Source organism: Vanellus vanellus, assembly GCF_965231255.1.
Source record: "Vanellus vanellus genome assembly, chromosome: 1".
Taxonomy (NCBI): Eukaryota; Metazoa; Chordata; class Aves; order Charadriiformes; family Charadriidae; genus Vanellus; species Vanellus vanellus.
The window spans coordinates 43113393-43126483 of NC_138905.1; the positions used below are offsets into that span (position 1 = coordinate 43113393).

Below are 13091 nucleotides of genomic sequence, written 5' to 3' on the forward strand. Positions count from 1 at the left end.
TCATCTGCTCAGTAGTGTGTCAAGAGCATTATTTTGGTTTCTAACTATTGAACAGTGCTGCTCAGCATTTTATAATGCCGTTCCTGAGAAGAGGAAGCACTTCCATCAGATAACAAGGCTATGGAAAGGGGATATTGTCATTGTTTTTATGTCCTGGGCTGCAGGGGCCTGGATACCGCTTCTGAGTTAGAGCTGTCCTTGTTCAGGTTGGAAGAGTCAGAGAGGACCAACCCTTCCTGCACAACTGTCAAGTTGGCAGAGGAGAAAAGTGCTTTATTATTTTTTTTAGGAGAAAAGTATTAGGATTGTCGTTATGAGTAGGAGGACCAAAGGCTTCTGCCCAGGTTTCCTGGGCTGTGCTGTTGCTTGCTGTCTCACTCCCACCCCAAATGTGTGCTGTTCCTGCCTTACTGTTGTCTTTTTCAGTTGTAATCTTTTCCTCTCTGGAAACTGTACAAGCTCTTGGCTCACGTTTTGAGCCGGCTGTCTGTTCTTCCTCGTATCCACATTGTTCCTTTGTAACCCGTACAAAATGCTCTTTGTGTATTATTTTGACTAGTACGTATTTTTCTAATTAGGCTTTTGGCTTGCACTGCTTCACTACCTCGGACTGTAGTTGTAGATGTTACTTGAAACTCTGCCTTAGACCATGCCGACACACTTGCTTACTATTTTTTGCAGCATTCCCTGTCTTGTCTTGAATGTGTCTCCATAAATTCACTCCATGAAGGGTCCCCCACCCCACTCTGCTTCCCAAACCAGAAGGTTTCAAATCTCATCTTTTCTTTAACTAACTTCTGTTGGGCATGATGAGAGTCAAAAACTGAACCTCCTCCCTCCACCCCAGAACACCGTGTGGGTTGTAGCCACCAGGACAGAGCTCGTGCCTCCCCACAGATGTGGTCGGCCTCTAGTTGAAGCCCTTGCTGTGCAATAGCATGGCCTTCGCTGGAAGGGATGGAAACTCCTACAACCGCCTGTTGCCTGCTGGAGCTCAGGCATGCTCCCCTGAAGTATGATTTGTGCTTTGAAGTGGCGTCAATGCCCAGATCTCATGCCTCGTCCTTACTGTAGGCAAGAGCAAGCCATAAGCTTTGCAGAAGGAGCTTGGTGGAGGAGCCTGAGCACACTGGTGAAGGTCTGCTTCAGGCACTCAAGGAACTTGGGACTAGATGCAATTAAAAACAAACGAACAAACAAAAGTGCTAAGCTGTTCATACTAAATACACCTTACTTGCATAAAAATAGGGCAGCTTGCCTCAAATGGTGATTTTTTTGCATCACAGTTTTAGGCTTAAATACCTCATTCTCACATAAGGCCTTTGTGGTCAGCTGGTCCTGGGTCTCCTGTTGAGGAGGTGACTCCCATTTGCTTCACAAAAAGTGCAATAATTGCAGGTGCTATCAGCTCAAACCTCACAGGCTCATGGTGGGACCTGCTCCAACCCCCAAAAGAAGCCAAGCTCTTCTGTGAGCTTTCCACTGGATAAGGCAAAATAATTGTCTCCTAGAGACATAGACCTCTAGGAACTGCTGCTAATAAAGTCACGTTAGCAGAGGCAACTATCCTGTTACGGCTTTCACCCAGCTGGTGTGTTTGCATAGAGCAGATCTACACTGCATTTGATGTATTTAATTGCCGTTACTCCTTGCCCATCAACTTGAGTTCAACTCTTGTTATCTACCACAGCCTTTAAAGGCAGAATTTTATTCTGCTCTGTTGTTGCACCACAACTACCTTGCCAGGCACCATCCTCAAGAGGCTGAAACCCCTCCACCATCTTCAGGGAGCTGAGGGTTGTAACACTACTGAGAAAAGGTCAAAAACTTATCTTAAAGCGGAGTTTGACATGATAATCCAGAGCGTGGTCAACTCCTGAGTAGGGCTGGTATTAATCTGCAGCTGTCTTGGTCAAATATGCCTTCTACACAATAAGTCCTGTGCATTATAACACTTCAATACCAAAGTAGGTGCAAGCCCACAAAAATATTACAGCAAAAAAGGTTTATTTTCCGTTCACTAGAGGCTCTGTCGCAGAGACAAACAGCCATTGAGGCAGCTACTTATAATCTATCACCTTCAGCGCTGTGTCACTGCACAGAGCAGTAGATTAAGATTTACTACTACTATGCAGTGAGCAGCTAGTTGCTTTGCACAATGGTGTGACACTGGAGGACTGTCATTCACCTCTGAAGGCCATGACCAGTGCTACGTATCATAGAATGGTTTAGGTTGAAAGAGACCTTGAAGATCATAGAGTTCCAACCCCCCTGCCATAGGCAGGGACACCTCCCACTAGACCAGGTTGCCCAAGGCCCCATCCAACCTGGCCTTTAACACTTCCAGCGATGGGGCCTCAACAACCTCTCGGGGCAACCTGTTCCAGTGCGTTACCACCCTCAAAGTGAAAAACTTCTTCCTAATGTTTAATCTGAACCTGCCCTCTTCCGGTTTAAAGCCATTCCCCCTCATCCTATTGCTACATGCCCTAGTAAAAAGTCCTTCCCCAGCTCTCCTGTAGGCCCCCTTTAGGTACTGGAAGGCTGCAATAAGGTCTCCCTGGAGCCTTCTCTTCTCCAGGCTGAACAGCCCCAACTCTTTCAGCCAGCTTTCAGTCACATTGGGCTTTCAGTGAAGGTGTGCACCAAGCCTATCATTGTATCTCCACCTCTGAAGCAACGCTCCCCTTATCTATTTATTGCTGACAAAGCATGTTACGCGTGGCTTTAGGATATATCAACAAGAAAAGCTTTATTGAATTGATACTCAGTATTAGAAGTGTTACAGTGTGATACACAAAGCAAGGGAAAAAAAAAAGCAGTGCTTTTTTTTGTAAAAAAAAAAAAAAAAAATCATCATCTGCTGAATGTATGGCCCAAGCACTACAGGAACTAGTATCTGTTTCACAGTAGTTAGTAACATTTAGGAAACTCTCTTCTTTCTTGTAGCAGGATCTCAGCAGAGCCGTAAGGGGTTTTGAGCCATGCCCCCTCACTGGGCATGAACGAGGGCGCCCGCTCCTTGGCCATACCCAAATCCCTTGGGGCCAAAGTTCTTCGCGTAACAACCTGCAAGGAAGATTAATGTGAAGTGGCTGAGGCTTCCAGCTCGTTAATTAAGAACAGCACTATCTAGGCTAAGCCCCTCATCAGCTTCCTGTTCGTCACCAGAACACCCCCATCAGAAGCAACACTTAAAAACTTTTTCTTAAGCTGTGTAACTGCCACGACTGAACTCAGTAGCCATGGCTCTTCAGTCCGTGTAGCTCCCAACCCACTCTGCAAAAGCAATTCATACATTGGTTCTGCAGCTAAATATCTGTTAAGACATATGTTGTCATCAAACCACTGCGTGGATCAAGTTTATATCCATGATACCACCACGCAAGAGGGCATGGCAGGATGGTAGCTGGCTTGTTTCCTCACTCCGATCTCCTCTGTGACCCCAGCAGAGGGCACAGGCTGCTGCTGCATTTCTCAGTATGTAGTGTTCCACTTGATGCAGAGGTAAGCTACATCGGCAGCTTCAATTATATTTATTTCATTCCTCAGCTCTATTGCTATGATTTACAGACCCTTTCCATCTTGACAGGAGCCTGAAGGTTTCTTATATACCAGGAATAAATTCAGCATCTGTCCTTGTAACACATTACCCTGAACCATAAACAAATTACTTTTGTTTCTTTCCTCACCTTTACAATAGATTTCTCCCTCTTTTTCAGTTAGGGTTGTAGATTCTAGGCTTTTTCCACACTTGGCACATCGGAAGCAGTTTTTGTGCCAAGGCTAGGAAAAAAAAAAAGAAAAAAAAAAGATAGTTTAAAATACACAGAATACCTGAGTTGGTAAAAAACCCACACTACCTGGAGATGCCTGCATCAGTATTCTTTATAGATGACTGGTGTAATAAAAAATAGTTCAAGTGCACCAGTAGCAGATGAGAGTGTCTGCATTTCTGCAAGCGGCCCAAAGCCCTGGATTCTGCACAGCTTCCTGCTCGGGGCAGGGTTTTGAAAGTTTGGGCTTGCTCTAATCAATTCAGAGCAGATCTTGGCTCTCTGTAGCGAGGCAGATGGCTGGCAGAGAAATGCAATTTTAAGGTAACTGCCCTGCAGTTTGTTCCCTTCTGGAACCCACATAACATCCCTGGCTCACCTTAAAGTCTACATAGCAGGTACAAAATGACACACAGTTCCTTACCTTTCCAGCTCCTATTACTTTCTCTGCTGCATAAACAGAATCACCGCACCTGGAGCATTTCTCTGCCCCGCCGAACTTCTGAGCGAACTTTGAAGTGTTGGGATTTGTTGTGGGTCGGTGGGGAGAGGGCGTGCTAAAAGAAATGGGACATTTGTTGTCTTTACTCTTTTACTAAATGACCTCTTGCTCTTCTTCACAACACTAACAGAGCAGCATCCAACACAGGATACAGAATAAAGTACTTTTTCAAAACTGGAGAGGTAAGTTACCAGCACGGTTATCTGATTACACTTAGTAGGGAAAAAAAAAAAAAACCAAAAAAAAAAAAAACCAAGAAGAGAAAGGCCATGCTTCCAAGGATAATAAGAAGCTACTGTAAAATCTGGTTTTCCGAGAAGCCTTCACCTTTTCACTTCTAGAGAAGTGCTGAATTCTCTATCAGGACATGGATTTATCAGAGAGTAAGCTACAAAGAATTCTGTTAAATTCCTGTCCACTGATCGTAATCTGGAACCTGAACTGATCACTGAACCTAATGGATTGAACTATTTATCAGTTCTGGCTATGCCCTGGCTGAAGAGCATACATCATATAAATGTCAGGCAATAATTTGGGAACTTGCGTGAAGCAAGTTGTGAGGCATACCTCAGCTTCTTTCTGCATTCTTTGCTTTAAAGCAAGAACTTTGTCAGACTAGGAATGTTTACTATTTAACAGGACTTTTGGGTTGGGCTATAATTAAGCACAAATGGTTCTTCCTTTGCCAGTTAAAATTTCATTCGTCACACGGCCCCAGATTTTCAGCTCTCTGAATCCATCCCTGCCAGAACCTGTTGAACATTTGCAGCTTATTTAGGTGACCAACTCAAGACCCCCAGTCACCTCTGTGGGCTCATGCAGAGCCATCAGCAGCTCTGTAGTCGAGTCCCCTATGGCTCATGCATAGGGTTAGCGCATCTTTACCTGCACCAACTCCTGCTCACACGGTGCCTGCTCGTGTAGTCACCAGCGGGAGCTCTGTATGCTGCAGGCTAAATGCCCTGCGCTCGGTTATACCGGGGTATTTTGCAGCATTTCATGAATTAAACAAAATCCAGCCTGAAAAACTCCTCTGAAAACAGTACTGGATGGTCACACAAGGACAAAGGTCACACACCCCCAGCTCAGTTCACTCACCTCTCGGGCTTGATGCCTAGTCTCTCTCCCCTGTCCATGTTCAGTGTTCCTGCCCCTTGGCCGTACCCGTAACCTTTCGGGCCATACTTTTTTCCATAGCAAGATTTGCAGTAAACTTCAGCATCATGAATCGCTACAGTTGTGCTGTCCAAATTTTTCCGGCAGACCACTGGAGGAAAACAAAAAAAGTTAAATTGTCTTAAGGGACCATTTCCATCACCACATGTAGTAAGCCAAAAAATCAAGTGAGAAGTGATGTTATGGGTTTCCTTGTCCACAACTCTTCCTATTAAGCTGTGGAACTGCCAGAGATTAGAGGGGGCAGGTTGTCGTTTGAATTAGTGAATTATGCTTAGCCCTATAAAGGCCTCTATTCCCTCCCACCTCTTCATGACCGTGACATTTAAAGCTGGGAAACTTGCTGTAGTTTGATGAATGAGGCTGCTCAGAAACCCAGATAGTGGAGTCAGCAGTTTCCCTTGACAGATGCCATACAGCATGAAGCAAAATACTATCGGTGCAGAAGAGGCTCTGTCCTGCCCTTTTGGCTGGGGTGGGGCAGGGAAAAAAATCCTTCAAGGTTCCCCCCCACCTCAGCAGTGGTTTGGGGCAGGGTTGGGACTGTGTCACGGCTGTCACCGGAGGGGCTGTGCTTTTCTGGCATTCCTACATTGTCCTTCAGCACAATGCAAGCACTCTGCTCAAGGTTACAGTAGAAGGCAGAACTATTTCCTTCTTAAACCTTCTTTTGTATCCCAGCTGGCGTGCTCTTTCCGTCTGCAACAGCCCATGATAAACAATTTGGGGGGGGGCGGGGGGGGGGAAGCCTATGAATTTTTTGTTTAAAAATAATTTTAAGGTCTTCAAAATACAGGGTGACCTTTGCTTATGGCATTCATTAGCTCCAAGGTTCTTTATATAAGTCACAGATACCCAATAAGTAAATCAACTAATGCATGTTTGTTAAGCCTACAGACTTTAACCCCAACAGAACTATGCACTAAGGAAAAGCAAATACTCAGGCACACTAGAGCCATTGTTTGACTCTAAGTTCCATGTTTCTTTTAATAGAAATTCCCATAAAAGGCTGAAAATGAGGCAGCCAAGACATCTAATTTTTTTTTTTTTTTTTTTTTTTTGGTGACTGCTGTAGAGCTGAAGGAAAGCAGCATAGGTGCACCGCAGCTCACATGCCAGCACGGTGCGCTGACGTGACGCTGCAGACTAAGAGCAAACTAGCTGGAGAGGGACAGTTGTATCTGTGGTTTAGATGAAGAGGGCTAAAGCTGAGCTCTGCCCACAGCTATTAAACACCAGCAAGCGGGACAAACCAATACCTCATGTTTGTAATAAGGTAAAATTCTCTGATTCAGACAGATGGGCTGTTTGTCTGCAAAGTAGGAGCCTCCGATTCACAGCGACCCTTTGTTCCCTTCATCTAAGCAGAGGTCTTTTCAGCAGAGAAAGAGATTTTCAATGCCTCGCTGGGCTTGTTGGTTGGACTGGAAAATAATGCTTTGGACTCCTTTCATCCGAAATAAACCACGGGCCCCTGTGCCAAGACAGTCTAGGCTTTTGGCCGTGCTAAAGCATCTACAACTCGGCTGTGCTACAGGCACACTGGTGTCCTGGTCTGTGCAGGACTTCAGGGCAGGGGTTTGATGGTTGTTCCTTCAGCTGCTGCTGGCCCCGGGACCACCAGGAGACGTCCAGATGAGCTCAGATAAGTGCAAATGGGGGTCTGTCATCGGGCTTTCTCCTCTGCATGAGCAGCACTAAAGCTGGGTTTCCAACCCAGCCCTTAGACTCTGAGAAGGCGGCTGGGTGGGGGGCAAACAGAGGAGAAAAGCATGATGTGCTCTGCTTTGGGAGGTGCATCCCACCCGCCTCACACTGGACAGGTAGGACAACATCTCTCCAGGAGATAAGCTCTCCCTTCAGCACCACCAGGTCCAGGAAGCATGCAGGGAAGCAGGAGTCAAGCCCAACACATGATGGACAAAGCCATCTCTGGCCACTGCCATCCCCTGTGCGTGCCAGCTGAGCTCGGGATGTCTCCTGTGGACCAGCACCGTGCTGTTGTGACCCCCCAGCTACAGCGGGAGAGGTTTTGCAGGGGAGCAGGAGGGGAATACTTACTGCAGAGGAAGCAGCACCGATGGAAGCTCCTCCCGTCGCACTGCACCTCCTCAGCATGGTAGACGGTGCGGCCACAGGCACCACATTGGTTGCCGCCTCCCCAGTTTGGCATGGTGGCTCTGCACACCCGGCCAGGCAGGAGGGGAGAAGGGGAGAAGTTTGTTAACCATGGTGTGCTCCATTGCCCCGGCTCGAGGAGGGTTGGGATTACAGCCTCCTTTAAACAAGGTCTGCGAAGTTTGTGTATCGGAGCACAAGCCTGCGATTTTGCCAACTGTTTAAAAACATGACCTTCCACCGTGTGAGAAGTTTTTGTGATCAAATCAATTTCTCAGCCCTTCAGATCCCAGACCAGACTTAAAGGCTTAGGCAGGCTCTCCACGGCTATTTGTAAAAGCAGATGGACTGGCACAGGGAACAGAGGCCGCTGCTGCTGAACAGCAAGAAAAACAGAGACATGGTCTTCACAAACACGTCCTCTCGTCCCTGCCTGGGGTTTTGAAAGTTATATAAATTTGATATGCACAAATTACAGTTTCATGCACAAGGGCTTTACTGTACCTTGAGCAAACGCCCCCCCCAGATGGACATAATTTCAGTTTCTATGCTTCATTAACGCTGGGCTTCGTCTGATGGAAGCAAACCAATTGTGCCAACAATGACATTTTGTTTTACTGCAGGGCCTACCATTTGGGATGCAGTACAAGCAAAAGTTCACCTCACTGGAGAGCCACTTAGTAAGGCTGTTAGGGACGTTTTGAACTCCTTGAGATCATGCCTGCACTCAAAGAAGTTTAATGGGGATTATTTCCCAGGGACTCCACTGCTATTACATGATCTGCACCTTTACCAGACAGGTATCTGAACCAAACCCAACTGCTCAAGGAGCCACAGCTATTTTAAAATAAAGTAAAACTCCCTGTCATGCATTACTTGCCACAGACCACAGACCCTCAGAAGGCTAGGAGGGAGGGACAGCCACCACCACCCTACAGCCTTGGGAATAGCCTCCTATATTAAACCAGAAGCAGCAACAGCCCCATCTCAACTGAGCTGCCCCCTCCTCAGCTGCCCTACCCTCAAGGCATCACCACCACCAGTTCCCATCCAGCTCGACTGGGAGCTCCTCCTGCTCCTCCCATTAACCATCCTGGGTTAAAGCACTAAAGCAGAGTGCTACCCGCCACCTCCTGCTTTTATGGGGCTTTCCTCCTTCTGTCACAAGCAAGAGCCATCATAGTGGTGTTTGTTGAAGGCTCATCTCCCAGTCATTGCTGAACTGCCCTCAACTCACAACCGTTTGCTCCCCTGCCGCTCACCACCAGAGGACCACCTCTCGTAAGCAGAGTCCAACAGCAGCCAGAGAGAGGGTTATCGATGCAGTGAGTCTAACCCAGCAGTGCTGCTCAGGCCTCATCACTCCCCCTGTTCCTTACTGACCCTTGTTTCAGACAGGGTTTCTGGGCAAGGGCCATGGGTTTGCCCACTGGAAGCCCAGAGGGCACCTCCTGCCACCCTACCCCACCAGCAGCACCATTCCTTCCCAGCAGAGTCCCCACAGCAGCTGTGGTACGGGTCAGCTATTGGCGAGGGAAGGAAGGAAGGAATTTGTCAGGAGCTTCTGACTTCTCTTGGCACAACTCACCTCCAGTTACCCTTAGAAGCTCTCCTATGTCAGCCAGACAGCAAGAAGAGACACACAACAGCATCCCCACACAACACCCACAACTTCAGTCAGCTTTGCCACTCACCCCTCTGAGCCAGAAGCAGAGGGCTACCCAATCTCCAGTTGTCCCACTGGCAAGAGAGGAACTGGAAGCGCTGCTGTGACACAGGGAGGCAGAGAGGACCACTTTGCTTCAAGATCCCCTTCCTCTAAGGGGCTCTCACTGATGTGTGTGGGACACCACTGCAGAGCGAGGGGTCTCGTGGGCACCCTGCGCTCCCTATGCAAGTTAGAGCGGACTCACAAAATCCCATCTCCAAGCAGCAGGTTTGGCTAAGCCTGAATTAAGTGACCCATCTTGCTAGTAACTGCTAAAACAAACCTCCTGACTGAGCAGCCGGACTGGGAGTTTGGCAATTTTAAGGATGCAGGGAAGGTTGCACAGTTCCCAAGTAAGACACGCTGCCAAGTAGCTGCTACAAGACCTTTGTCCGAGACAAGCAGACAGCCATTCATGGCATGTGGGAAAATAAGATTAGTTTATTAACCTAAATTGGGGCATCTTAGGTACATTCCTAAGCAAAGGCTTAGGAAACTTCCTTGGAGTGGCTGAGCATTGCCATTTGCACACTGACACTAATTACTGAGATATCCCTTTGTTTAATACTTCCACGGGATTAGCACCATTACTGCTCCATGGTTTAGCACTAATACCCTGACCAAGCTCATAAAATTAGTTTTATGACATTTCCCACTTTGCCTTTGTCATTCTTGGCACAAGTGTAGAGTCTAAAAATTAAGATTCCATTTCTTTTATTCAAGTGCTTGGCTGTGCTACCGCACAGCAGCTGACATCAATCATGGCAAAGAGTGTCCTTAGTTAAAGGGAATATAGGCTGCACAAAGCTTTGGAAAAGGAATGCACGGGCTGGAAAGGAAAAAAATAAAAAGGAAAAAAAAACAACCCAGAAGAGATTCCTTTCCACTTTGTATGCTTCCCAAAACGTAAACGGTATTTGGTACAAGAACTACTTCTGTCTTGTCTTTTCCTCTCACCATCTTCACGCTCATATCCTTTTGTGCATTTATGTGAGCCTAAATTATTTTAATCATTTTGTTAGCAAACAATTATTTAGTTTCCATGCGCACTAGAGCTGAGGACCTGGATCAGATTTCCAGCTTTGCCCCAGATTTCCCACGTAAAATTAGGCAGCACAGGGTGCAGTTCCACCCCTTCTTCCCAAGGCAGATGAAGTATTAGACGATCTGGCAACCATTAGCTGACTCAAACCTTCTGATAAGGGCTCTGGGAATTCATTAAACGAAAAGCAAAAAGGAATTGAAGTCAGCACTTCAAGGTGACCTTGGTCTCTTCCACAGAAGATATTTCCATTTATCCTCCCCATAACGTTCCCGTGACAGCTTGCGTGGGAAGAAGAGCAATAATTCCTCAACTACCCAACAGTGAGGGCTTCCCCGGGGCAGCGGTGCCCAGAAGGCACCGAAGGGGAGAAGGGCCGCTGGCTTGAAGCGGCCCCGCAGGCAGGACGGCGTGCCAGCGCTCCTGCCCACCAGCCGCTCTCTCAGTGCCGCCCCGGCGCTCCGTGCTGCCCAGGTTCTGCCCTTCCAGAGCTCCGCAGGTCACAGGTCATCTTCCAATCCCGCGTTAAGCCTTCACTGCTCCCTGAGGACTTTTTTTGGCTAGCCCAGGCAAGCCTTTCGGGGAGCTCAAGCCTTTTGATTGCCGGTTTGCTGGCAGCTACTTCCCTCTAATAAAGAAAATCCTGACTTCTCCTAAGATCGCACCCAGCCGAGAGGGGAGCACGTTATTCGGCCAGCGTCCCCCCAAAAACGCCGGCGACAAGCCACGGCGGCCGCAAAGCACCTTCCCACCCACTCGTTCACAGCGGGTTCAAACACCAGAAACCTACACCAAATCCCCAGAACAGCCACCGAGGAGTTTGGGGGGCTGCCCGGTTATCCCGGACTGCTTTTCCAGCCGCCCACCGGGGAAGCCCAGCGCGCTGCCGGAGCTCCGGCGGGCACGAAGAGCCTAGCAGGGCTCAGGGAGACCCCCGGCCCCGCGCAGCTCTCCCCCAGCCCGGGGCGCCTTCGCTACCGCTCCGGCACCGCACGGCGCTTTGCTCCGGTCCAGGGGGTCCCCCGCGCAACACAGGCCCTCGGCACCCCCTCAGCCTTCCTCCCGCCCCGCTGCCGGACCCCCACCGCAGTCCTCACGGGTAGGGTGGGGGGCGGGACGGACCCCACTTTGGGCGGCGGCGCCCCTTCCCGCCGAGCCGGAGCCGACCCTCCCGTCCCGTCCCGTCCCGTCCCGCACCTGCCCGTCCCGTCCCGACACGGCACTGCACAGCACTCTTCACGGGTCTCTCCTCCTCTCAGCGCGTCTCAGCTTGGCGCGGCCCCACAGCGGCTTAAAGAGGCGGGGCGGAGCCATGTCGGGCCCGGCCCCGCCGGGCAGCAGCGCCCTCCTTCCCCACCCGCTGGGCCTGACCCTGGGCGGCCCTGCTAGAGGCAGAGCCCGGCCCTCGCGGTACCTGGAGCCCCCTCCATGCCCCCTGAGGCAGTGTGAGGGTGGCCGGTGCGAGGGAGTGAGGGGAGCGACCCCGCCATGGCCGCCGCCCCGAGAGGCGGGAAGGCGACAAGGGGGTATGCCAACTGCGGCCTCACATCGCACCCCAACCTGTGTTCTTACTCTATTTTTTTTTTTAAATCTTTAGCAATTTTCTTTAAATTCGAGGCTGCTTCACTCTCCGCGCGAGGTCCACGCAGGCCCCGCCAGCGTGTTTCACCAGGAACGCGGGGGGAGGCGGGAAGGGCTCAGACACGGGTTTCTCCCCAGGGGTGAGGCAAGGGCTGGGGGGGGGAATCCGGAACCATGGTGGGTTCGGGAGGGAACCTGCGGGTGCCCCGGGGAGGAACCCGCACTGCAGCTCCCTCCTGAACCCTTGCTCCAGCCTGGACTCATTAGGGAGGACTGTAATCACCTTCACAGCAATTAGGCCTGTCCACAGCAGCCGGTTCGGGCTGTAGAACACAGCGCAGCGCTTTGGCCGCCTTCTCCCGGGCCCGCGGGGCGGTCTCGCTGTGGCTGTCTCGGTGCAGGGCTGTGCACGGAGCTCCCTGCGTTTAGAGGGGGATGCAGGGTTAATCTCCTCCTCTTCATTAATCAAATACTGTATTAGTTTACTTGCCACCCATGCGGGTGCCAGGTTGCTCCATTTCAGCACAAGAACTTCTCTGGTGCCCACTGGAGACAGAGCCCGGTGAGCTGTGTGGAGGCAGCTCCTTACAAAACCCCCAGGCAAAGGGCTGTCTGCATTTCGGCAGGTCAGGCGTTGAGACAGGTCCCAGCGGGGCTGTTTGCACAGGCGGCGGGGTGGCCCACAACCCGCGTTGTCCCATGGCCAGTATATGGGGCCAAATGGCCTGTACCGTGAGATTAAAGATGACCTCCACGTCAGGCATGCCAATGGCAAAGGTTAGCTCTCCTCTCCCCTTAAAAATGTGCTTCCAGTGTGCTGCAGCCTGCCTGCTGGCAGCCATAACTCCTCCCCGTTTAATTTTTCCTCCCCATTTATGATTTTCTTTTTTTGTTTTGTTTTGTTTTTTTCATTTGCAATGAATTGTGAATGACCAGATTGCGTGCAATTTACGCGCATCTCAGAGCCCTGCCCCGTAAGCAAAGCCAGTTTCGGTTCCTGTGTAACAAGGTGGTGTTCGCTGAGGGCAAGAGCAAGAGTCTGACCTCAACCATCATAGCAAAAATTTTAGTCTAGGCTTTGAGGGAATGGAGCACAACGAGAAGCAGAAGTATTAGTGACTGTTGTTACGTGAAGGGTGAGGATCTCTGCAAGTCAGACAAATAAGAGGCGTATGAGTCAGAGCAGGT

The 13091-nt window shown here is 49.7% G+C and overlaps 1 protein-coding gene across 2 annotated transcripts; it reads right to left on the reverse strand.

The window, feature by feature from the left end:
- Positions 1 to 2732: 2732 nt before the first annotated feature.
- CSRP2 (cysteine and glycine rich protein 2) lies at positions 2733 to 11603 on the reverse strand. Of its 2 annotated transcripts, none has more exons than XM_082479609.1 (6): positions 11520 to 11603; positions 7516 to 7634; positions 5377 to 5545; positions 4201 to 4333; positions 3693 to 3786; positions 2733 to 3069 (listed from the first exon to the last, which is right to left on the reverse strand). In XM_082479609.1, the coding sequence occupies exons 2-6, from the start codon at positions 7625 to 7627 to the stop codon at positions 2993 to 2995; spliced, it is 585 nt and encodes a 194-aa protein (XP_082335735.1). In that variant the 5' UTR covers positions 7628 to 7634; positions 11520 to 11603; the 3' UTR covers positions 2733 to 2992. The 2 variants fall into 2 exon arrangements, with proteins under 2 accessions (XP_082335735.1, XP_082335736.1); XM_082479610.1 differs by lacking the exon at positions 11520 to 11603 and adding an exon at positions 11493 to 11500 and having other exon boundaries at positions 7516 to 7637.
- Positions 11604 to 13091: the final 1488 nt, after the last annotated feature.